Source organism: Bubalus kerabau, chromosome 5 (genome assembly GCF_029407905.1).
Source record: "Bubalus kerabau isolate K-KA32 ecotype Philippines breed swamp buffalo chromosome 5, PCC_UOA_SB_1v2, whole genome shotgun sequence".
Taxonomy (NCBI): domain Eukaryota; kingdom Metazoa; phylum Chordata; class Mammalia; order Artiodactyla; family Bovidae; genus Bubalus; species Bubalus kerabau.
Genome location: NC_073628.1, coordinates 27,351,083 through 27,376,467, shown reverse-complemented (window position 1 = coordinate 27,376,467; position 25,385 = coordinate 27,351,083). Strand labels below are relative to the sequence as shown.

Here is a 25,385-nt window from a genome sequence, read left to right as displayed (position 1 = left end):
TCATTTAAAAGACGATTCATAAGCCCATCAAACGCCCTGAATTTTTTCTCCCCCTCTACCATGAATTCTCTGCTCACAGGAGGAGTTCAAAACACATTCCTCAAGTTTCAAATCCATTCTTTAATAATGTTCCATTAAGGTTAAAACTCATGCCTGACAAGGCGGCAGAGACCCACGCTCTTTTCATCTGTACCCCAGGAAGGGCACGGGGCTGGGGAGCAAGGTCAGATGTGGATTCCAACCTCCCGCTTCACTTGGAATGAGATCAGAAGGGGAGACTGTTTCTTTGATCCAGGCTCTCTTGTGATTCAAAATCACCTTAAGGTTTTCTTATAAACACTGTTCAGGTATACAATCCAGCCTCCTGTACGACTGAGACTGCACACTCCCACCACATCATCCCTGGAGGGGACTGGCCAGTGGCAGTCCCTGGGGTTCCCATCGAGCACAATGAGGTGCCCATCTTTAAAGAGGCTCGTGGTTCATATGGGATCCAGACTTCTAATGCAGGATGCGGATCCTGTTAAAGCTGAGAGGCAGAGCGAGGGAAAAGACTCTTCACCAGCAAAGTATGTAAATAGAACCGAAGTTGTTCATTAACACGTAGCGGCCAATATAAACTGCTTTCCAAAATTAGCTGAAAAAAAAATCTGTGCAAAGTCTGACATTCCAGTGTTGTGGAGGGGGTGGGGAGGGGCAGTGGGTGAAAAGGCTGCTGTAGCTGTTGCCATAGAAATGGGTCCAAGAGCTCTGGGATCAAGCTCCTGGAGTTTGTAATGCTAGCTGGGGTGGAGACGGGAAGCTGAGAAATGGGCCCACTACACCAGAGACCCTGGGAGGAGAAAGGAGCTGGATGAAAGAGAGGGCAGAGTAAGGGGACAAACTGAGACCAAGATGCACTCCCAGGGTTTCCCTTGCTTTGGGGCCATACGTGGCCTCCACCCTGTGTGGTCCATGAACATCCAAGAGAGAAAGGCTGGCAATTTTAAGCCTTTCCCCTCACTCTCAGCCAGGATCTCCATCCCATAGTTGAATAGCTTCTCAACAGTCTCTAAACATTAGACCTGCAGGGCAACTTCCATGGACCAAGTATGTTGTAGCCTAGCTCTCCCACATCCAGAAATACATCTACATCCAGGCCAGGCAGAGAGCAAGGAAAATCAAAACAAATGGCAAACAACTGGAAAGAGAAGGGAGGGGGCTGGCAGGCAAATGGAAAACTTTACATTTCAGTCATGGTTCAGGCCGGACTGGGTCTCATGATAACGTAAAATATGCAAACCTCAGAAGCACTGCTGTATATCTCCTCTGTAGCTTAGAGACTGATCAAATACCATCTGTTGTGGCAGTTGTCATGGTAGCATTTCACTCTGAATACCAGCATAGCTGACTGTAAAGTGCATGAAACTGATTAATCCAGATGAAGACCATCTCTACCGCAGCCCAGGGGAAGGTAGGGTTCCAGGCAGACCGAGTAAAGGGGGTGCTAGTTTTGATAAGTTTAGTTTCTCACCAAGCCCCTTGGAGGTCTCCATCTTGAGAAGATGAAATTGACGAGGGAGGCAAACAGATGCTGCTTTCGGGTCAGGCTTGGTCATAGTCATTAAAAAAAACAAACAAACATGAAATCCCAAGAGCTTAGGGAGTGGGACACCTGGACCTCAGACAAGGCTGAGCAAGAACCTGGAAGTTCTAAGGACTTGAAAAGCACTGTATGGCTTCTTCTTGAGCCTCTTAGCACAAACAACTTCCTTCCAGGAGTATATATGATCCTCACACCTGATACTGCTACTTGTCAACAAAAACAATTATCACTCATCCATCTATTTACCCATTTCTTCGCCCATATCTACTGAGCACCTTCAGGGTGTTAGGCAGTGTGTTGGTACTGGGTATACAGTGGTGAATTAAAGAGACATAATTCCTGACCTTGTAGAGTCTACAGTCTAATGTAGGGGAACTGGCATTAAATAAACAGAACACTGATAGCATCTGTCATGTACTAAAGGACTTGATCAAGCCTGGAAGGATGGGGGGTCAGGTGAGAATTCAAGGAAGAGGTAGAAAGTTGTTCCACAGAAATAAGGCCTTTGTCTGTTCTCTTCACTGATGTAACCCCAAGCCCCCAGAAGAGCATAGGGTGCATTGTACATACTCAAGATATGTTTGTTGAAGGGAAATTTGAGCTGAGACGTAAGAGTGAGCCAAGGACTGCAAGCAGGGAAGAGAAGAACACCCCTATCACAGGTTTCATGCAGGATGCGGCCTTGCACATTCTGGGAACCAAAAGAGAGTCAAAATGGCTAGAGGCCAGGGAGCAATGGAGAAGAGCAGAGAGCGAGGACCCAGAGCAAAAGCAGAGCATTGGGCCACATTCAGGAATGGAAGCGAAAATGGAGAGAAGGCAAGGGTCCTTCTTGTTCTTAGGGAAGCCTTGGCACTCCGTTACCATGGCAACAGCAGCCAGGTCAAGCCCTTCCAGGCTGGTCTGAAAGCTTCAGGATGGATGAGCTATGCTATGTCAGGGATGGATCAAGCAGTGCCTTCAAGGTGGGGCTTCAGTGACATCCGGACTGGGCACTGAGATGGGGAGGGGTGGGAAGGGCAGGGCTGCGCCTGTGGTCACGTTTACTGGGAAGGTCTGTTTCCTATCTACCAGGCCTCCCTGCTCTCCTGACACTCCTTCCCCTTGCCAGTTTCCAAAAACAAAAATAGAAGGAAAAAAATAAAAGAAATCCAACCATGAAACCAGACCCAAAAGTACTCTGGGGAACTGCCCTCCTGAATGCCTGTCTCACCAGTGTTGTCTTTTTGCTCTGCATTCCTGGGGACCACGACCTGATGCGTGATTGCCCAGTTTCACATTTTTCTCTACCTATGTCAGTGTTCGACCACCTCAAATGGTCACATGGTCACGGGCCACAGCGTGGTCCTGGGGGTGCACACCACCGCAGGACACAGCAGCAGAGCCCAGACAAAGCAGTTCTAATTTTAGAAGGGAGCCCCAGAAAGAAGGGAGGTAGCCCGTGCTTCCAATTCTCCCAGGTGGGGAAACATTCAGGAGTATCTCCCTTGTAAGCCCCACATGCCGCTACATGCTAGGCAGACACATAAGGCCATCTTTGGCCACAGCGCTCCATACCTGCTGTCCCAGCTCTGGCCATTCAAGCTTCAAAGCTTTCAGAAATTCATCTCTAGCTCTCTTGGTGGCTTTGAAAGAGAAAGCTTCAGAATGAGGGACTCAGGGGCTGGATAGGGCTTGAGTGTTTCTGTCAGACTGTTTCTCTGCAGCTTTAATGCCTTGCCCAGTTGCTTCCTTTAATTTGGCAATGGTATCCTCCTTATCTTTTAAGATATTTATAACTTGGGCTTTCTAAGATGTTGTCAAGAATTCCTTTTTAACAAGATTTTATAGGAGCCTCTCTGCTATTACAGCAAACGGGTAAGTCCATATGGATACGGAAAAAAACTCTCTCTAGAGAAGAAAATTGAAAACAAGAATCTTGAATTCCTCCAGCAGCTATCTTTTTCCACTTTGCTTCCAACTGCGTAGGATGGTTTCATTGCCCGATTATTTTCTGACTTCTCGATTTTCCCCTTGAAACAAAGAGAGAGACCTGGAAGGGGAGCCATGGCTAAGTTCTCCAAGTCAGCCCTCGTTCTGGAGGCCCCAGATCAGAGGCTTAGAGTTGAGCTCCGCACTGTGTCTGCTTCCAGACTTAGCAGTCCTCCTGAGGGCAAAAGCGCCCTGCGGGGTTAGTATCATGGGAGAGGCCCAGAGGATGCCTCTGTGTGTGTTCCTTCAGGAAAGCACTCTGCACGTCATTTCTTCTGCTACAATGCCAGAGTAACGATCCCTAACTTCCCAGCACTCCCAAAAGGGATTAGTCCAGGTGGAGGTCTCCGTCAAGAGCTGACACAGATGCTAAAAGGAGAGTGATGAGGGCTTAAGGGGTGATATTTACAGGATAGAACACAGGCTTTGTTGTTGTTGTTCAGTTGCCAAGTCACATCCGACTCTGCAACCCCATGGACAGCAGCACACCAGGCCTCCCTGTCCATCACCAACTCCTGGAGTTAGCTCAAACTCATGTCCTTTGAGTCAGTGATGCCATCCAACCATCTCACCCTGTTGTCCCCTTCTCCTCCTGCCCTCAGTCTTTCCCAGCATCAGGGTTTTTCCCAATGAGTCAGCTCTTCACATTAGGTGGCCAAAGTATTGGAGCTTCAGCTTTAGCATCAGTCCTTCCAACGAATATTCAGGGTTAATTTCCTTTAGGATTGACTGGTTTGATCTCCGTGCTGTCCAATGGACTCTCAAGAGTCTTCTCCAGCTCCACAATTCAAAAGCATCAATTCTTCAGTGCTCAGCCTTCTTTATGGACCAACTCTTATATCCATGCATGATCAGTGGAAAAACCATAGCTTTGACAATAGGGAGCTTGTCAGCAAAGTGATGTCTCTGCTTTTTAATATGTTATCTAGGTTTGTCATAAGCTTTTCTTCCAAGGAGCAAGCATCTTTTAATTACATGGCTCCAGTCACCATCTGCAGCGATTTTGGAGCCCAAGAAAATTAAATATGCCACTGCTTACACTTTTCCCCATCTATTTGCCATGAAGAGATGGGACTGGATGCCATGATCTTAGCTTATTGCATGTTGAGTTTTGAGCCAGCTTTTTCACTCCCCTCTTTCACCTTCATCAAGAGGCTCTTTAATTCTTCTTCCCTTTCTGCCATTAGAGTGGTACCACAAGCTTTGGGGTCAGACAAATCTGGGTTCAAATCCTGATTCTGCCATTTATTGAATTACGATCATCAGCAATTTAACCTCAATGACCTGATCTGTAAAATGGGTGTTACACGGATCACACAGGGTGGTGGTGGTGATTATATGAGAGGATACGTGTACGTGGTACTCAGTAGGTGCCCAATAACTGGCAGTTTCTGTTAGCGTGTTGTCACTTCTGATATGACTGTCCCTTGGCAATAGTGCTCAGGCCATACATGCCCAGTGCCGTGTCTGGAGTTGGCCTCTGGCAAAACAGAGAGAATTAGACAAGCTTATCTGGTCTGCCTTCTATTCCTCCTCCTGGGATTTCCTGTCTATCACCTGACGTGTAACTGTCTCTTAACAAAGATGCTGATAAACCACCTCACGCCAAGACAGAAGGGCCTGCTACTGTCCGCCCACTGGTCCCCTCTCCTGGAGGTACTTGCATTCCATCATAATTATTAGGGGACAGGATCTATTGATACAGATTTTGAACTCTACACTAGATTCGAGTTCCCTGAGAAACTACTCTTAAAAACCTAAGAAAACTATTAACTGCATCAAGTCTCAAAGTCATCATCTGTAGCACAGGAATGCTGATATTAATAACTATCTCGTAGGCTCCTCTGTCCATGGATTTTCCAGGCAAGAATACTGGAGTAGGTTGCCACTGCCTTCTCCAATTTTTGTCATATTCCCATGCTTAAACTCATAAGACACCACAAAGTCTTCAAGAGGCAGCAGACCATAAATGCAAAACAAAGCCAAACAGTAGATCCTTGATATACCCTAAGAGTGCAGTAAAACCTCAGTTGTGGAGATACCGCTAGAATCTATCATATCACACACAAAGCCAACACATACAAAAGAACAGAGTAATGGGATAATTAGGTTGTAGATGAAGGCCAGCCTGGGGACCAGTTCCCTCACACGACCTGAAAAACTCAGTTTTGTGGCTCAGCCAACTTGCCAGTGTCCATTGTTTATGCTCCTTGTGGGTTGTTCATGAGTATCCGACCCATGGACTGGGCTTGCTCAGTGGTAAAGAGGTGGACAATGCAGGAGATGCAGAGACACAGGTTCGATCCCTGGGTCAGGAAGATCCCCTGGAGGAGGAAATAGCAACCCACTCCAGTAATGTTGCCCAGAAAAATCCCATGGATAGAGGAGACTGACGGGCGACAGTCCACAGGGTTGCAAAAGAGCCAGACACACAACAAAGCTGATCCATGGATTCCTGCCCCGCAGTTCCCAGGATAGCATGACATATTAATAACCGAGTGCAAGATGTATCCTGGTAGCATAGATAACCAGGGAAGCAAAGCCAAGCAGATACATTTAAATGTTTTAATACTCAACTCAGAATCCTGCAAGACTTCGCACTCTCACTGTGCTGAAGGCTGGAAGGAGGGGAAGCCAACTGCTCTGTTGGCCTCTCCTTGTTTTAATACATATCACCTGTTGTGTTAATTTCTGCAGAAGATGTAAGTAAAAAATCGCCATTAAGGGAAAAAAAAGAAATGGCATATTTGGGGATTTCCTTGCAATTCAGTGGTTAGGACTCTGTGCTTTCACTGTGAGGGTCTGGGTTCAATCCCTGGTTGGGGAATAAGATTCTACCAGCCGTGAGGTGTGGCCAAAAAAAGAAAAAAAAAATCACCATTGTGCCCACTCCAATTTCAGATGCTGCTAGGCATAATACCATTATCACATGCCAGGCATAATATTAGGACCTTTCACATACATCACACTTAAATCCATTTTTTTATTCACAAGCTGTTATGGCTTCCTAGTGAACATTAATAAAGAATTTGGGAGATTTTGCAAGTAGTACACCAAGAAACTAGATCTGGGCAATAGTTTCAAGTTTCAAAATCTATGATCAAGGCAAAGAGCTACTTGTCAACCAATCAAAAAGTATATGAGATTAAAGTAATCAAGAATTAAAATAACTCAGCTCTGTTTACTGCCGCTGCCAGAGTGTTGGAGGTGTGGGCAAAGTCACTGAAAGAGGAGAGCAAATGAGACAAGGAAGGCTTCTATTACAGGATATCCTCCAAGTTTCCCAAGGCTGAAGACTGCTAGCGCCCCTGTGAAGAAATGGTGACAATCCTTGTCATATAATGCTAATCTGTTACTATTTCCATCCTTGTCAAGTATTTAACTGGACCAGATAAAACTGCCATTTTTGTAGGTAGAAAATAGTTAAATACTGGCTATTTCATATGGTTCTCTCTGTTATCAGCATATTAGGAAGATGATTCCCCCTAAAAGCTAAAATTATATTGCCAGGTGATCATAAGAGTTCATCACTTTATAGCCACTGACAAAGAATCTATAAATTCTGAGACTCAGAATCAAATCTCTGCAAGTGTCTCTCCAAGGAGTTTCATAAGACTGATGGTGATACATCTTGATTTGTATATACACAGTCAGAAAAAAATACAGCATCCATAAACTAACCCCTCAAAGGCCCTTTGCTCTGGTTCGAAGAATTTCTTCTGCACTCTCCCCTTAGAGCAGCAGACTGAGGCCAGGGTAAGAATTTCATTCCAAGTTGCTTCATCTCGAAACTTCCCACAGAAGGCGAGCACTAGTCATCCTTCACAATAGTGAAGGGAAGCCCAGGTCACAGGCCCTCTCCTCTTGCCTTCCTGTTCCTTCAGGGGAAAGTGTGAGAAAGCAGCAGCTCTGGTCAGGTTCTGCCCTCCTATTCAACTCTACATGACTGTTCCCACATTCGCACCAATGTGGCAATCTACTCTGCAGGAAAACCAACTCATGCCACAGAGTCATCATTGGCATCGTGATGGCATCGGTACTAAGAGGATATTTCAAAGGAGGAGATGTGAGTCAAGGAGTTCTCAGGACCAGAGGTGAAATCTGAGGCACATGTTTCTCAGAGGTTCTTGGCTCCCTCTGAGCAAAAGTACTTAATTTCCCCAAGCCTCAGTTTTCCTTTTAGTAAAATGGAGATAATTATCCCTTTCTTGAAAGCCTTATAGACTCCTCCCAAGAAACTAATATTTATACTCTTAGAAAACATGCAACACTGGACTAGATTCTTCTCCATACATTATTATTTCAATTAATTTTCACCACTAGATAAGATAGGTATTATCACTTTTCATATGGGGACATGTAGGCATAGAGTGTTTAAATGCCTTCCTAAAATCACGGTTATTAAATGGCAGGGTTGGAATGCGAACACTTACTCGATGTTTTGTAAGCTATGAAGCCTATACACATGGGCATTAACAACCAAACAGCTGGAGTTCAGTATCGTGGCAGAGGAGAAGAATCATCACCCAGTTTTGTCATTCATTTCCTTGGAGAAAGATAGGCAAATAATTAATCCATTCAAACTAAGCCCAATCTTTACATCAGAAAGATGAAGAGCACTTCACAGAGGAGGGAGTGACTTCTCCAACATCCTTTTGGACATGTTTTGTGGACGATATTGATGTTCTTTTTGCAGTGTTTTGAAATCTTCTAGGGCAGGAATTATTTAAATCAATATAAAAATTACAGCATTATTTTGATGTCAAAATGCTCCCCAAAAGGATTTTTTAAAACTGCCATATGCCAGAGTTTAGATCTCCTAAGAAAGATCAGGAATTAGAACTTATGAGAACATAACAGTTTGCGGGTAAAAGACCTCAAATGTGTGCAGGAAGCAGGTAGGCAAAAGCTAAGTAAAAAAGCCTGGGTATAAGACAATAGGGAACGGTGGGAAGTATGGCTAATGCAGCCTGTTGCTGCTGTTGTTCAGGTGCTAAGTTGTGTCCGACTCTTTGCGACCCCACAGATCGTAGCATGCCAGGCTTCCCTGTCCTTCACTACCTCCCAGAGTTTGCTCAAACTCCACTGAGTCGGTGATGCTATCTAACCATCTCATCCTTTGCCTCCCTCTTTTCCTTTTGCCTTCAATATTTTCTAGTATCAGGGTCTTTTTCAATGAGTTGGCTCTTCGAATCAAGTGGCCAAAGTATTGGAGCTCCAGCTTCAGCATCAATCCTTCCAACGAATATTCAGGACTGATTTCCTTTCAGATTGACTGGTTTGATCTCCTTGCATTCTACATATACCTAAAGGAGGCAGCTGGCATCCAGGTTTAGTCAAGTTTTGCCTATGGAGTTTCAATCCAGGACTGCCAACTTTTTCCCCCCTAAAAAAAGTTGGAAGATCACTGTTTGTGAAGCATATTGATTTTTATCTAACTGTTGGCAGCCATTTAGTTTTTTTTTTATAAAAGGGCTTCTGGAACCTGAATTCAGCTTGCTGGCCATTGTTCTCTACTCTTTGCTTAAGTGAGCACACTGGCAGTCCTCTACTGACCAGTTCCCAATGCAGGCACCACAGGCTAACTATGCCTTACCAAAGGGCCAACAAGAATTTCTCACTAAGTTCTGGTTCATAGAAAAATAAACAAAATACAAAGATGAATACAGGAAAACACCCCTTTGGGGCTAGTCTGAAACATAAGAAGCCCATGAAGACACGCACAGGGAGATGGATCCAAGCGTGAAGCTGGATGACTTTTATATAAAGCACAGTCCACACGGTTATAAATCACTATCCAATTTCTCTTTCAGCTCAGGACGATCTGAAGCTCTCCTCTCCCCACCCATTCTCACATTTGCTAAGCTCTTTAACCATATTGAGCACCACATGTTGACACTTAAAATGCCTCAGTTTCAAAGTAGGTGTAATGGGAATTTCTTCAGTTAATATTCTCTGAGCATCCAGCAGATGCCAGGTCATGGTATGGGCAGATGGACAGGGACCCCGCCCTCAAAGAAGTTAATGCCAGGCAGTTAAGGACAACGTGCTAAAGGATTATCACCTGGGTTTTCAATGGAAGAAACCAAGGGTCACAGAGGTTAAGTGAGCTGGAAAGTAGAGAAGACACTTGCAAACTCCAAGACCACAGCCGTGTGTACAATTCAGATCCTACTGATTTAGAACTTACCATTGTTCTCAGACAGGAGGATGTCTAATGCATCCTCATCTTTCCAAAAGTAAACTGATTGGTTCATTCAAAATATTTAGTTCGACCTTGCTGTGGTGATCATTTCACAATATACACAAATGCCGAATCATTATGTTTGTACACCTGATACAAATGTGATGTTACATGTCATTTATATCTCAATCAAAAATACACAGTGTTTGCTATACTTAAAATGGATAACCAACAAAGACCTATTGTACAGCCCATGGAACTCTGCTCAATGTCATGCGGCAGCCTGGATGGGAGGGGAGTCTGCGGGAGAATGAATACATGTATACGTACGGCTGAGTTCCTTCGCTGTTCACCTGAAACTATCCAAACACTGTTAATTGGCTATACCCCAGTACAAAATGTTTCTGGTGTTAAAAAATTATATCAAAACATTTAAAAAATAAAAAAAAATTACATAGTGTTCCTAAAAAAATTAGTTAAAATTAACCTTTAGATAGATTAACTTGTAAATTTTTAAAGAACCTTACAAACTGATAGATGTTGAAATGCATGTTTGCAGTCATATCCCCAAAGAGAACTTTTTTACATCATCCAAGAGCTTGGCTTGTTACAAATGCAAATTATCGAGCTCCTTCCCAGACCTAATGCATGGGACACTGTAGGGGTGGGGTCCACTGCTTTTGCAGGCCCTCCAGGAGACCCCCTGTTCACTAAAGCTGGAGCAGCCTGGCACAAGAGGCTTTGCAGAACCTCCAATTGTGGTGTCGTTTCCACCCACCTTTATAACAAAGTTAAAAAACTGAGAAAAAAAAGACCGGATCTGAAAATTTGGGGGCCTAGGATGACTCAAGTTTCTTGATAGCATTTAAAAGTTCATAGTATATTTCACATATTAAAACTTGACAGATACCATCGTCCCACTCTCTGAGCACTTTCAATATACCTAGCTGCAAATATGGAACTTTTCATGGAACTAAAAGATAAAAACAACAAGAAAAAAAAAACCCACGTTATATGTACCACAAAGCTGTGATGGGATTACCTAAGCTTATAAAATATGTCTCTCATAAAGTGTGCTTAAATGTCATACTGACTACAAGACAAACGCACATTTGCTGTGGAGCATCAGGAATACCGTGTATCCACCTCTAAACAGTAGATGAAATGGCACTTGCCATTCCCATGACAGCTCGGTATCTGAGGCGGCCCACACATTGTCACAGTGCTGGAGACTAAATGTGGGCCTTCGCCTCCCCACACCTTCCCGCAATGACCTGTGTACAGATGTGCACATCTCCATTCTGAAGTGTTCCATGGAGGGAAGCAACTTCCAATCAACTCAGGAACCAAGAGGCTCACAGTGGTAAAGGAGCCTCTGCTATAAATAGCTTCCTAAAACAGTAAGTTACTTCGTTTCAATCCCATAGTGTATTAGTTTCTTATTGCTGCTGTAACAAATGGCCTCAAACTTCATAACTTAAAACAACATATACTTATTACCTTAAAATTCTGGAAGGTCAGAAGTCCAGAATCAGTTTCAGTGGCTGCAATCAAGGAGTCAGCAGGGCTGCGTTTATGCTGGAGGTTCTAGGGGAGAACCCGTCTTTGTCTTTTTTTAGCTTTTGGAGGCCACCTGCATTCCTTGGCTCATGGCCCATTCTTCCATCTTCCAACCTCGTTCTCTCTCATTCATTCTCTCCCTCTGCGCTTCCTCCTGCCTCTCATTTTTCCCTCCTCTCCTCCTCTATCTCCTCTGACCCTGCTTCTGTGTTCCAGGGTCACATCTTCTCTCTCACCTTCCTGCCTCCTGTCTTGGGAGGACCCCTGTGATCACACTGGGCCTGCTAATTTAATCCAGGATAATCCTCCTCTCTCGAAATCCCTAATTTAATCACCTCTGCAAAATCCCCTTTATCATTTAAAAGAACATATTCACAGGTTCCAAGGATTAGAATGTAGACATCTTTGGGGGTCCATTGTTCAGCCTACCACACCAGTACCTACTTTTTGAATAGGAAAGACCTTTTTCATGCACAAGTCAATACTTGGGAAAGATGGGACTTGTAAACAGGGAAGGGAATGACAGTCTCACGTGCTCTCTTCATGAAACAGGATGATGCCAGGTGCTTCTATTACCACCTCTCACTCATCTCTGGCCACCCTAGAGGGAGCTTCCATAATCATCTGCCTTTTACAGATGAGGGAAAAGATTCAAATTTTCAGCAACTTGCCCAGCACACCTGCCCAGTATGTGAGACCCAGGTCTTTCTGATTCCGGGGTCCAGGCTTCTTCTTCTTCATCCCAAATCTTCTTCTCTGATAGAATGCCTCATCCCAAAACTCTGCCCTTCCTTATACAAGGAGATAGCATCACAAATCTAATTTTTGCACCTCCACATGTTTTTTTTTTTTCTTTTCCTTCTCCAATCCATTTCCTTATATGTAGACTAGTATAAGACTAAAGGGAATAACGTCAGGCTTCCAGGGTTCAAACCCCAGCTCATCATTTATTAGCTGTGTGACCTAAGGTAAGTTACTAAACCTCTTTCTGCCTCAGTTTCCTCATCTGTGAAATGGAAATAATAAAGTATATGCTCTCAGAGAGTTTTATGAAGATTAAAAAAATCAGTTATAATGAAAATAAAATGTCTAGAACATTGTTGCACTTTCGTGTGTAAGTATTTGCTATTAATATATGGGCTTCCCTGGTGGCTCAGATGGTAAAGCATCCACCTGCCAATGCAGGAGACCCGGGTGCTATCCCTGGGTCAGGAAGATCCCCTGGAGGAGGAAATGGCAACCCACTCCAGTATTCTTGCCTGGAGAATTCCACAGACAGAGGAGCCTGGTAGGCTTCAGTCCATCGGGTTGCAAAGAACAGGACACGACTGACTAACAACACAATAATATAAAATCATAATAATATAAAACCCTGACAGAACCCGAAGGCAGAAACCCTAGGCTGCACAGAACGAGGGGAAATGGACAAAAGTTTCTTTAACATGACTCACACGTGGCCCCTGGCACAGCACAGCAGGTGGCATCAGACTCTTAAGTTCTCCATACCCTTCAGTGGAGCAAACAAGGTATGTTCTTCACTCCATAGGGTTGTTATGTGAATAAAGTGGATTAACATCTACACAGCACTAAGAACAGTGATCACCTTCATTTTTATTATCATCTGTTAACCATCTCTGGTAGTTGTAAGGATGCCTAAAAATGCTTACCTTGAGCAACATAAAATAATGCAGTCAGTGAAAAATTAGCTACAAGGTCCTTGGATCTTCTGAATAAATGAAGGAAGAAAAGAATCCAGAGAAGGAAAGATAGTTCTAGAACAGTGCTAAATATCCATTTCTTAAATCGAATGAAGAACTTCCAAGTGAACACTCAAATCACTGCTCAAAAGTAGATAATGATATGAGAATAACACTGTATTATAATCCTTTAACCCCATGAACACATCCAGGCCAGCTCCTTCTTTGGTCTTTCCGTCTGTCCATCCATCCATCCGTTTATTAAACACCTACTATATACTAGTATTTTAAGTGACAGATGCTTAGATCCTCAGGTGAAAGACACAGCATCTCCTTTAAGAAGACAATTCAATGACAACCACGAAGAGCAAGTTATGACGCATGCAGGCACCGGACATCTGGGGACACCAGGGGCAAAAGACACCTAATTATCTCAATTACTTAACAGCTGACCTGAATAGTAAAGGTTACATCACCCATTTGGGACACTCATCAGGTCTCCCGGGCAGACTGGACATCTTGCATCAAAATGGGAGGCATGCGAGTACATGGCCTCTGTGGGGCACTCCGAGTCCAGCGTGGCTAAGGATACAGTCTGAGTGGTCAAGTGGCAGGAGCTACCAGTAACTAGATTGTGAAGGCCCTTCTTTGTGAACTCAGTTCAATCGCTCAGTCGTGTCTGACTCTTTGCAACCCCATGAACTATAGCACGCCAGGCCTCCCTGTCCATCACCAACTCCTGGAGTTTACCCAAACTCATGTCCATTGAATCGGTGATGCCATCCAACCATCTCATCCTCTGTCATCCCCTTCTCCTCCTGCCCTCAACCTTTCCCAGCATCAGGGTCTTTTCAAATGAGCCAGCTCTTTGCATCAGGTGGCCAAAGTATTAGAGTTTCAGCTTCAACATCAGTCCTTCCAATGTGTACTCAAGAGGATGCAAATTTCCATGGTGAGCTAACGATGGTTTTGAACAGAGAAGTGACCAAAGAGGTAAGAAAGAGACAGATGTGTAGATGGCCGTCATTTTTGAAAGAGAATGCTGGCCATAACACAATGATACTGGCTGTGCCATTTGAACAGGAAGCAGTCAGTGCTTCCTGCCCATCTTTGCCGTGGACTCTCCAACCCTCCACTTTAAGTTCTAGGGGACCTGTGGACTTTTCTTTACTCCTTCTTGGTTCTGTAACATGTGTGGCCTTAGGGCCATGTAAAAATAGGACCAAGGGCCCAGGGACGAGGCAACTCAGCTGCCCAAGGATCTCAGACACTCCCCAGGCATGTGGCTGGCTTTCTGACAGCTGTTGGGAGGGCCCAAGGTCACTGGGGCTGGAAACCTGATCTCGTTGCAGACAGTCTTGCCCTAGCCCAGGAAGCTCCATGGAGGACACAGCTGGAGGTACCTGGCACCAGGGCTCACCCTGGGCATCTCAAGAGACTGCCTTTCTCTGGGGGCCACTTGCCCCTTTTTCTAGCTCTTGAGTTCCATCAACAGGTCAACTCAGGCCTTCTCCAGAAATACTCTGCTGCCTTCTCGCTAACTCCCGGCTAAATCCAGCTGGTTCTACGGTGTCGACCACTGATAACAAGCAGAACAGGGACTGGGAGGTGGAGACTGTTACGTCCCTTCTTTGTCCTCTGTCACAGAAACGACCATCACAGGCTCTGAAAACAGACAGTCTTGGGTTCAAACTCCTACTCTGCCTCCTAGGTGAGTGATCTGAGGCAAAAAAATAACCTTTTAAAGTTCGATCTCCATGTGCAAAATATAAACAATAATTGCCTCTAATCATAAAGCGGCTATTATTCCCCACATTTCCTGGGGGAGGAAGAGCAGTGCTGAGAGGCCAAGTGGATGGCCCAGGGCCATGCTGTTTAACCAACGCTTCACCCAAAGCTGGCCATTCTTAAAACATCTATTTCTTGAAAAATACTGATGCTCAGATGCTTCCTCATGTCCGACTCTTTGCAACCCCATGGACCATAGCCCACCAGGTTCCTCTGTCCATGGAATTCTCCAGGCAAAAATACTGAGGTATCTTGAAAAACCATCACCCTATCAAGAGCTAACACTGGCTGCATGTTTCCTCTGTGCCCAGCAGCGCGTGAGCACACCATACAGATCATCTTACGCACATCTTAAAACCACCCTGTTAGAGAGACGGGTCCCCTAAAAACCATCCTGTTAGAGAGATGGGTCCCCTAAAAACCATCCTGTTAGAGAGACATGTCCCCTTAAAACCACCCTGTTAGAGAGATGGGTCCCCTTAAAACCACTCTGTTAGAGAGATGGGTCCCCTTAAAACCACCCTGTTAGAGAGACAGGTCCCCTTAAAACCACTCTGTTAGAGAGATGGGTCCCCTTAAAACCACTCTGTTAGAGAGATGGGTCCCCTTAAAACCACCCTGTTAGAGAGACGGGTCCCCTTAAAACCACTCTGTTAGAGAGATGGATCCCCTAAAAATCATCCTGTTAGAGAGACGTGTCCCTTTGAAACCACTCTGTTAGAGAGGCGGGTCCTCTTAAAACCACCCTGTTAGAGAGATGGGTCCCCTTAAAACCACCCTGTTAGAGAGTCATGTCCCCTTAAAACCACCCTGTTAGAGAGGCAGGTCCCCTTAAAACCACCCTGTTAGAGAGGCGGGTCTCCTTAAAACCACCCTGTTAGAGAGATGAGTCCCCTTAAAACCACTCTGTTAGAGAGGCAGGTCCCCTTAAAACCACCCTGTTAGAGAGGCGGGTCTCCTTAAAACCACCCTGTTAGAGAGATGTGTCCCCTTAAAACTCCTCTGTTAGAGAGGCAGGTCCCCTTAAAACCACCCTGTTAGAGAGTCATGTCCCCTTAAAACCACCCTGTTAGAGAGATGAGTCCCCTTAAAACCACCCTGTTAGAGAGATGAGTCCCCTTAAAACCACCCTGTTAGAGAGGCATGTCCCCTTAAAACCACCCTGTTAGAGAGGCATGTCCCCTTAAAACCACCCTGTTAGAGCGATTTGTCCCCTGGGAGCCTGAGGACCACGTCCTACGCCAGGAGCAGCTGGCCTCCAGGATACATGCTTTTGGCCTGGATGCCTTGTAAGCTCCACAAGTCAGAGGTGGACGTGGCCCAGTTAGAGGAGCGTCAGGGGGCCAGAGCGCGGCTGCTGCTGCTGCTGCAGCTGTCACTTCAGTCGCGTCCGCCTCTGCGACCCCAGAGACGGCAGCCCACGAGGCCCCCCACTGTCCCTGGATTCTCCAGGCAAGAACGCTGCAGCGGGTTGCCATGTCCTTCTCCAATGCATCAAAGTGAAGTCGCTCAGTCATATCTGACTCTTCGCGGCCCCATGGACTGCAGCCTACCAGGCTCCTCCATTCATGGGGTTTTCCAGGCGAGAGCACTGGAGTGGGGTGCCATTGCCTTCTCCAGAGGATGGGCTAGACCTGACTAGAGCTGGAACCTGATGTCTGGGTAGGGGGCCCTAGGCTTCATTGCACTGTGTATTTTCAGGAGCTGGTCTTCTGAAAGAGGGCTTCAGGGGCAAACGTGAGAGTGGGGAAGGGGAGGAAAAAGGCTGGTCAAAGGGAGATCTACGATGGTGCTGCCCTGAGCTGCCTAATCCCATGTAAAGCGGTCATTCAGTTTTTATTACTTTTACATGTGGGGTGCCACATATCATTTTATTTTGGGGGGAGGGGTTCTGCTCATGGAACAGAAGTTTGAAAGCCAGTGTGCTATCCTTCTGTAAATAAATTAGTTGCTCAATCGTGTCTGACTCGACGCGACCCCATAGACTGCAGTCCTCCAGGCTCCTCTGTCCATGGAAATCTCCAGTCAAGAAAACTGGAGTGAGTTTGGGGCAAATTCCTCTTGTTTTGGGAACTTAGGTGCTGACTTTTGTCCACAGGGGCCCCCTGAAAGGACAGGGTGAGGAGCAGACCTGTGCCCTAAGCAGCAGGGGCATCAAATGTGGGGTCTGTGGAGCCCCAGAGGCCTTTGTGACCCTTGAGTGGCTCACACCGTATGCAAAATCCCAGGGCGTGAGTGAGTCAGAAAGAACGCCAGTAGATCTTCTCAGATTTCTGAAGGTTTTCTGTCCCCTAGTTCCTGACTACTAATATCATCATGACTGGAGAAACACCCTTGACTGAGTGCTGACCAGGTGCTAAGGAGAATGAGGGCAATGAGGTCATCTACCCCAGAGAGCTGCTGGGAGGGTATTTGTGAAGCACTGAGGCACCCGGCACACTGCAAACACTCTGATGGGCCTTAGAGTTTATTTTCACTATTATTACTCTCATCTATTATCATCACTTCCACAGCCTCATTGGTCCTCACAAAAACTTTATGAGGTTTGTATTATTATCAAGCCCACTTTATAGAACAGGAAATAGAGGCTTCAAGAGGTTAAATAATTAGCTCAAGGCCACAGACAGCAGACAAGGAATCAGAAGGTGGCCTGTCTGGTTCCCAAGCCCAGGCAGGCCCTAGGTCTAGAAGGGCTGAGGGAAGAAGGCAGGACTCCCGGAGAGCCCAGGAGGAGACTAGCAGGCAAGGCAGGACTGGGAGGCCCCAGATGACCCCAGGCCAGAGCCAGAGGGGAAAACAGGCCGGGACTTTCCGCTGAAAGGGCCTGAAAGGACCCGCAGCTTTGCTAACTTTGGACCTCTCTGAATCAACAACACAAAGCCAAACTACTTAAAATAATAATGATGAAAACAGAAAGCCACCCCCTGCGGCGTCCTCTCCTGGGCTCCAAAGTGAGCCAGAGTCTTGGAGTACAGTGGGTTCAAGGCGCGAGGCACTGGCAGACCCAGCGCCCGCTGGCTGCGCTCCAAGCAATGTTTCTCCTTCCAAACACACACAGAACTCCGCTCAGCACACCACTGGAAAGCCAAAAAGATGCCCCAAGGGTTGCCATGGCAATGCTAAACAGACAAAACATTTCAACCAGCTCTGACGCACAGACACAAACCTATTTAAGGGCCAAATGGATGGATTGAGGGATGGGGTGGGGGAGTGTTGTTTCTACAGCTCCATCTCGGAGGATTTGGCCCCTAAAGCATCTAGGTCAGACTGAAAGAGAGCAAAGGACTCCTTCCACACAAGCTGAGGCTGGGCTCGCTCAGGGAAGGGACGCCACCGTCATGCTCCCTGCATCTCGCTTGCAGATGCAGTCCTGTTTTAGGAGGGCTACGACAGGGCGGCAGGAGATGCCCATGGCCCTGGTTCTGCCTGTCCCTGAGGACAGCCCTCTGCTCCCAGCACCAGGGTCTCTTCAAAGAAATGGGAAGTGATATGCTTTCCTGTAAGTGTGAAAGGTCTTAAAGCACCGAATCGATGCATGTGAGTGCTGATACTAACCACCATTCCCCACATGCCATCCACAGGGGTTGATTACCATGGATATTTTCCTTTAGAAAACTTCACTCCAGGGTCCAATGGAGCTATTCCCTGAAATGCTGCCACCTGGGGAGTGACGATGACTACAGAAGATTTGGTCCAGGCCTGAAAAGACCGCCATGTCTATGGGTTTGTCTTAGTTTGGGCTCTTCCATGCTCTATCCGTCACCTCAGACACAACAGGACAAAGGGCTGACCTCGGTAAAAGCCCAGAAGAGTCTCACCAGACACAGCTGATGGCACGTGGTAGCATCCTTGAGCAAATACTAAAAAACTGCCTGTGCAGGGCCCATGACATCCTCAGGTGAACAGCATGTCCAGAAATAGGAATCCTCTTCCACTCCTTATCCCCCATGGTGAACCCTCTCACCTTTCAAGACTCACCCCTGGTGAGTCTTGAATAACTCACCCAGTTATTCCTAAAGCTCCCCTTGTCCTGGAGTGGAACAGTCCCCCATGTACCATGCATAGATGTCTATGGGAACAGCACTATTCTAGTGTTCAAATTGTTCTCCGGTCTCCTGCCCACTCATCACTGAGCTCCCTGAGGACAGGGATCCCATCTCCTTCACCTGGGTACTCACGAGGCCTTGCCCAGTGCCTGGCATTGGTGGGCACTTTGTGAGCCTCTGCTGATTGACGGGCTAAAAGCACGCAGTGCCACGCCCACAGTGATTATGCACCAAGGCCCCTGGGCATTCTGGAGTCCATAGGCCACAGTTATGCGCTTTCACTTCCACATTCTCTACGGAGAGAGCAGAACCTGAAGCTGAGCCTGGAGGGCAGGAGTTTGAGAGTGGAGCTCCAGGTAGCCTGGTGGGTCAGGAGGAAGGGAATAGGAGAAGAGGAGGGGGTGCCCCACCTGCAAAATCGAAGCTCTCGTGTAGGCCCACTGATTAATGAAATGATTTGCCCCTTGGAAGCTGAAATAGCACCCATTTCCCCTGCTTGGAAGCAAACCGGATTCTGTCTTCGTTATTTAAGGCCCCTGAAGATGCTCTGTTCTCTTAGGGTGGAAGAACATTAGCTCTACGGAGTCAGAGCTACCTTCCCGGCAGGTACGCTCCCCAAATCTCCCCTCTCCGTGTCATCTTCCTTTTGTCAACATGAGGCTCTCCATACGCATTGCCTTCTGGTCTCCTCCAAATAGGCAACATTTAGCAAACAACAAATCTTTATCACTGACTGCCCTAACTGGGAAGCCTAACTGGGAGCTTGACCTTCTAGGAATCTAGAAATGATGGCCCGTCCACTATGCTATATTCCCCAGTGGTGCTTCCCATGAGCAGGATGCACGTGCCCACACGGGTGTACACAGAGCGTCCTACCGGCCGGAACGACGCCCGTGCTTGTGTGTAAGCTGCACTGGCCGTGTGCCCGAGGCGAGTGCTGCCTGCGGGATCTGTCCTTGTCTGCGAGGTGGTTGAAAGGACAGGGTCCCTATAGCCCTTATCCTCGTCTTCCTCACTTCCCACAGGATGGAGGGGCTGCGGCAGAGGTTCTGACATTTCCCTGGACTCGCATCCTGTCTGCTGAACTACCCTCTGCCACTTTCACCACCAGACCTGGTCTGCCGCCCCACCTCTAAGCTGGAACTAATTATCATAGACAATTTTAGAATTTCATATTCCAGTGTTCTTAAAAAAAAAAAAAAATACAGTCCATGAAAAAAAACAAAACAAAAACCCAAGACTGCCACAGCTGAAAGGCTTACAGAGAAACCACAAAACTGTTGATGCAATGTGGCACTGATACATATTTACTAAGTTGGCACAGAAGAATCCGAGGTGACGGGTATTATCTCTGAAGCTTGAAAGTAGACTTTAACAACAAACATCTCAGATAGAAGGTACAGAAAATACAGATGGACCAAACACAAGAAAAGGTTCACGAGGTTCACCTGCCAGGTCCACATCTGCATTACCATGGACTGGAACAAAGGCATCCATTTCTACCCCAGAGGGAAATACTGCATCTCTTTCCTGTGATGCTCTGACTGCATATGTAAAATGCCTGCACTAAAATTAAGTCTTCTATCTTCCAAATTTTCTCAATTATTAATACACCAGACAGCTGCAGTAGCTCTAGCAAAAATAGCAGCCAAGCTTTCCCACAAGTCAAAACAGCCATGAGATGTCTGCACGGGGACTTTCCTACGTGAGGACTGGCCGCTCTCTGGGCCAAACAAGAAGAGACACAGTCTCCAGTGGAACAACAGAAAAAGAGAAACTTGTTTTAGAATTTAACATGAAAAATGACAGCCCTTCCTCCTACCCTCACCAGAGACATTCACTCCTCTTTATAACAAGAAACTCTGTGTGTGTGAAAAAAAAAGTTGACTGAAAAGGCTATCGGTCCACTCATTGGGATAACAATTCAGAAAATTAAACAGCTAACCCAAGGAATGCCAATCACTTCAGTGTATTCTGGAATGAAACTATCCAATCGTGCCTACTCAACAGGAGCAGGGTGAGGTTAGAAAAACAAATTACGTCTGTTTTTTTTTTTTTTAAGATTTTTGGAAGCAAAATTAACATCCAGAAAAAAAAAAAAAGCTGTCCTTCAGTTGCCACCTTCATATTTTAAACAAGTATCACAGTATCATCTTAAAAGACTTCTGTGAATACATTTTTTGTGGAAATACATTTGAAAAGCACTGCAAAGGGGAAAACTGAGTACTCGGAGTATCACCATTCAATGGTCTCTGAACTCAACAGTGATCATGAATTTTAAGTCAAAGATTTATGTGTAGAACATGAAACAAGAATAAAATAGATTTCAAAAGATTTTTTAAAGCTGTAATATCAGAGCTTAAGCATATCACACCAGAGGGAATGTCACTTGTCACGGTCACGTTGCGCATGGTCTGGATGTGATCAAACATTCCACACTGCCTGTCACAGTTCTGATTTCACATCATTCTAACCTCTAAAGGCAACCAGAACACATGCCCCAGTTTCTGGGTCGTATGATCCCATTACTCTAGGCCCCAGCACCACACACAAACAGAAAAGGATGTAGGTCCTTGAGGAAAAAGCAAAGAGTCCTAGCGGCCCAAGTTCTAAACAAGGATATGTTTGCACCAGTTCTGTATAACTTGTTTCTAAGAACAAGGACCGTATTTCATTTTCCCTGTCTCACGACCTACGTAAAAATCACAGTTATTTTTCAGTAAATGCCAACAAATGTCAGAGAGGCAAACCATGGCTATTTGGAAATGGCTGTTCGTTTATTAATATAATCCCCCAGAGTAAAGCTCGTGGTGTGAATGTTTTCAAGACAGTCACTATCATTTAGAGGCGGGGCTTACTAACCTAACACAGACACTCACTGCCCGTGTATCACTTACCATTTGCGATCTGTTCTTCGGACAGCCATTGATGTCTTCGATCTTCTCATTTGCTGAAAAAAGAAACACGGGTCAGAAAAACAAATTAATTATCGCAGACACTGCAAGCAGGGATGTTCAGGACCCTTGAGGCCAGGCAAATCCTAAGGCCCATTCTGGGATTTGTCCAACCAGCACAGGCATGTGAAATACTGAGACGCTTCTAGCAAGCTTCAGGACTTAACTCATCGAGCTGCTGTCCTCCAGGGACAGCTGGGGCAAGGTCGCCGTCATCTAAGGCAGAGACAACTGCGCTGGCGACAGTCTTGGAGTGATGGGGCAGGGTGGAAATGTTTGCACGCTGGGAAACGGACTGAGCTGTGACTGTGCTCTAGGCTCTGAAAAGGCAACTCCAACTTCCCCACAGAAGATGGGGTGCTTCAGGGTGAGATCCATGTAGCCACAGTGCAGCTCCTGGGGACAAAAGCCACAGATGGTAGCCTCTCACTCCATTTTTAGCCAGAAATATTAAGGTTGCTTTTGCCGGTCCTGATCCTATTCCCAAAGTGGATCTTATTCCCATTGGGATCCTATTCCCAATGGAAAAACAAGAGAGTGAGACTTTAAAAATGACACATCCATGCCATTTAGGATGTCCAGATTAAATCTGGAACATATTCTATTGAAGTCAAGAGAGCGCCGACCTACTTAGAGAAGTGATAGAAAGAGACTGAACTGCATGAGCTGGAAATCAAATAAAAACAAGGAAGAAAGGCCCAGCTGCCCAGGGTGAATGTGGTTCCTCCTCAGGCTAAAGGAACCCTTGTAAGAGACAGCCTAGGACACCTGGGTTTGCAACAACAGTGCTACAAGAAAGGCAGTATGTATAGAGGTTTGGAGGCAAAGATACCCCAGTTTGAAGCCCAACTTTACAGCTTCTGAGCTGTATGATCTTAGCCACGTAATACAACCTCTCTGTTGCATTGCCTCACCTATAAAATTGAGTTGGCTCATCTGCAGAATTGAGCTAATACTACGTACTTTCCGGGAGGAGCTGTGAAAAGAAGATTATATGATGCCAGTAAAATGCTCAGTGCAGTTCCTGGCACGGTGAGAGTTCTATGCATGGTCGTTGTCGTTTACTTGCTCAGTTGTGTCTGACTCTTTGCGACCCCATGGACTGTGGCCCACCAGGCTCCTCTTTGTCCATGGGATTTCTCAGGCAAGAATATTGGAGTGGGCTGCCATTTCCTTCTCCGGGGGATCTTCCTGACCCAGGGACTGAACCCAGGTCTCCTGCATTGAGAGTTGGATTCTTTACCTCTGAGCCACCTGGGAAGCCCTCTTTGTACGGCAGCAATCATTAATCCAAGTATGCATACTCTTTATCATCTGTGTAAAAATACATAAAATAAAATTTTCCTTTTTGATCTTTCCATCTGAGTTTAACCCAGAAACCTAGCTAGGACTTCACAGTAAAAGACAACAGATTTGCATTCTCTGAAGACTTTTTAAGATTCTTTCCCAATCCCACATCCCTTTACATGTCGCCACCCCAGCAAGATAAGGCCCACGAGGTCTCTCTGCTCTCCCAGCACCCTGGAAACTGCCTCTATGCTGCTTTTAGCCACCTAATGTATAACTCCTTTTCTAGCCTCCCCCAGCTATGCAGACAGGTAGATTTTGTTTTTCACACTTGTATCCTTACAGCTCAGTAAGTGCTTGCAAAATTTATATATATCACATCCGATCTTAATGACTGTAACATCTAAAACTTCATGAAAAGACATTTAAAAAAAGCATCTGAAAAGGATAACAGAAACAGTTTCCCACGACGCTAAGGTTTTAGAACACCTGTATTTAAATATAGTTCACTGTTACCTCCATTGGGTTTATTTTTTCCTCCAGCATTTCTACCTTGAGAAGGAAATAAAAAATAAGAAAGCAAGCTAGTGGCAGGACATTATTTAAAAATCTAGTTGCCAGAGACAGGCTGGTTATTATACATTCAGCCTCATCTACCCTTTCTTTAGAATTTGCCCAGAGTAATAGATATTTAGGCCTATGACCCATCTAGGAAGACTTTGGTCTTCCGGGAGCTACTTGAGTCTTCTCAGCTCTTAAGAACACTGGGATAGGCATTTTAGGAAGCTTCTTCTACCTGGTTTTCCCTCCTCCCCAAAGAGGTGCCATAAAGCCTTTAAAAAGCACCTAAAAGACACCCAATGAATGGGATGACTCACAGATATTTGTTATTCAGTTCACCAGAAAATACAATTAGCCAGAAGGCATCACTACATGTAAGATCCACAAAAGCAAGGACTTCATTCTGCTTTGGTTTCTACTATAAGCCCAGAGCCTAATGCAGTGCCTGACACATAGTAGCCACTCAACATGTATTTGTTGAGGGGAACTAAGGACTATTCTGAATATTTCAATGAATCGAAGTTTTACTGCCTATTCTGAGGCAGCTGCCCTTTCACTTGTGTGTATATAAATGTATGTCCTGAAGGTGGAAAAAAAGAAAGCTCCTTGACACCTGGCACTCACTCCTTCATACATTGGAAATTATGGCAGGCTAGCACTCTGACCTTGGATTTTGATATACAACACTGGAAGAATAAATATATGGCTTTTGAGAATCAAGGCCACTCCAGGTATCTTCCAGTTGGATACTCGTGATGGCCAAAGTTATAAGTCATCGAGTTCCAATCAATACCCAGCTCATTGATGCTCATTAAAGTGAAGGATGGATAACTGTAATCCTGAGAAGTCATTTTAAAGATCATTTATATACCTTTGACTTCCCTGGTGGCTCAGATGGTAAAGCATCTGCCTACAATGTGGGAGACCTGGGTTCAATCCCTGGGTCGGGAAGGTCTCCTGGAGAAGGGAATGGCAACCCACTCCAGTATTCTTGCCACCCACCCCCTGCCAAAAAAGGGGCTCAAAGTAATATTTTGGGCTTCCCTGGTAGCTCAGAGGTTAAAGCGTCTGCCTGCGATGCAGGAGACCTGGATTTGATACCTGGGTTGGGAAGATCCCCTGGAGAAGGCAATGATAACCCACTCCAGTACTCTTGCCTGGAGAATCCCAGGGATGGGGGAGCCTAGTGGGCTGCCATCTATGGGGTTGCACAGAGTCGGACATGACTGAAGCGACTTAGCAGCAGCAGCAGCAGCAAAGAAGACCCACCCCAATAATCTTGCCTGGAAAATCCCAAGGACGGAGGAGCGTGGTGGGCTGTAGTTCATGGGATTGCAAAGAGTTGGACATGACTGAGCGACTTCACTCTCACTTTTCACTTTCATGCATTGGAGAAGGCAATGGCAACCCACTCCAGTGTTCTTGCCTGGAGAATCCCAGGGATGGCAGAGCCTGGTGGGATGCTATCTATGGGGTTGCACAGAGTCGGACATGACTGAAGCGACTTGGCAGCAGCAAAGAAGACATGGGAAGAGGTCAAATGACTCAACCCAAACTCAAAATAAATCCTTAATAAAAATTGCAAAAGCCTGGACCTCCTAGTTACCAATTTCATGTGCTATAAATACTTCTCCTTTAAATTCTCAAGAATTTCTATGAAAGTTAAAGTGTGAAAGTCGCTCAGTCAACTCCGAATCTTTGCGACGCCATGGACTATACAGTCCATGTAATTCTCCAGGCCAGAATACTGGA

At 45.7% G+C, this 25,385-nt stretch overlaps 1 protein-coding gene across 2 annotated transcripts in view; it reads right to left on the bottom strand.

The window, feature by feature from the left end:
• NAV2 (neuron navigator 2) overlaps nucleotides 1-25,385 on the bottom strand; it is a 420,664-nt gene that overhangs the window by 254,055 nt on the left and 141,224 nt on the right. For both annotated transcript variants that reach the window (XM_055581343.1, XM_055581341.1), the window contains exon 3: nucleotides 21,729-21,781. In XM_055581343.1, the coding sequence (XP_055437318.1) occupies nucleotides 21,729-21,781 (53 nt within the window). The remainder of the gene's footprint in view (nucleotides 1-21,728; nucleotides 21,782-25,385) is intronic.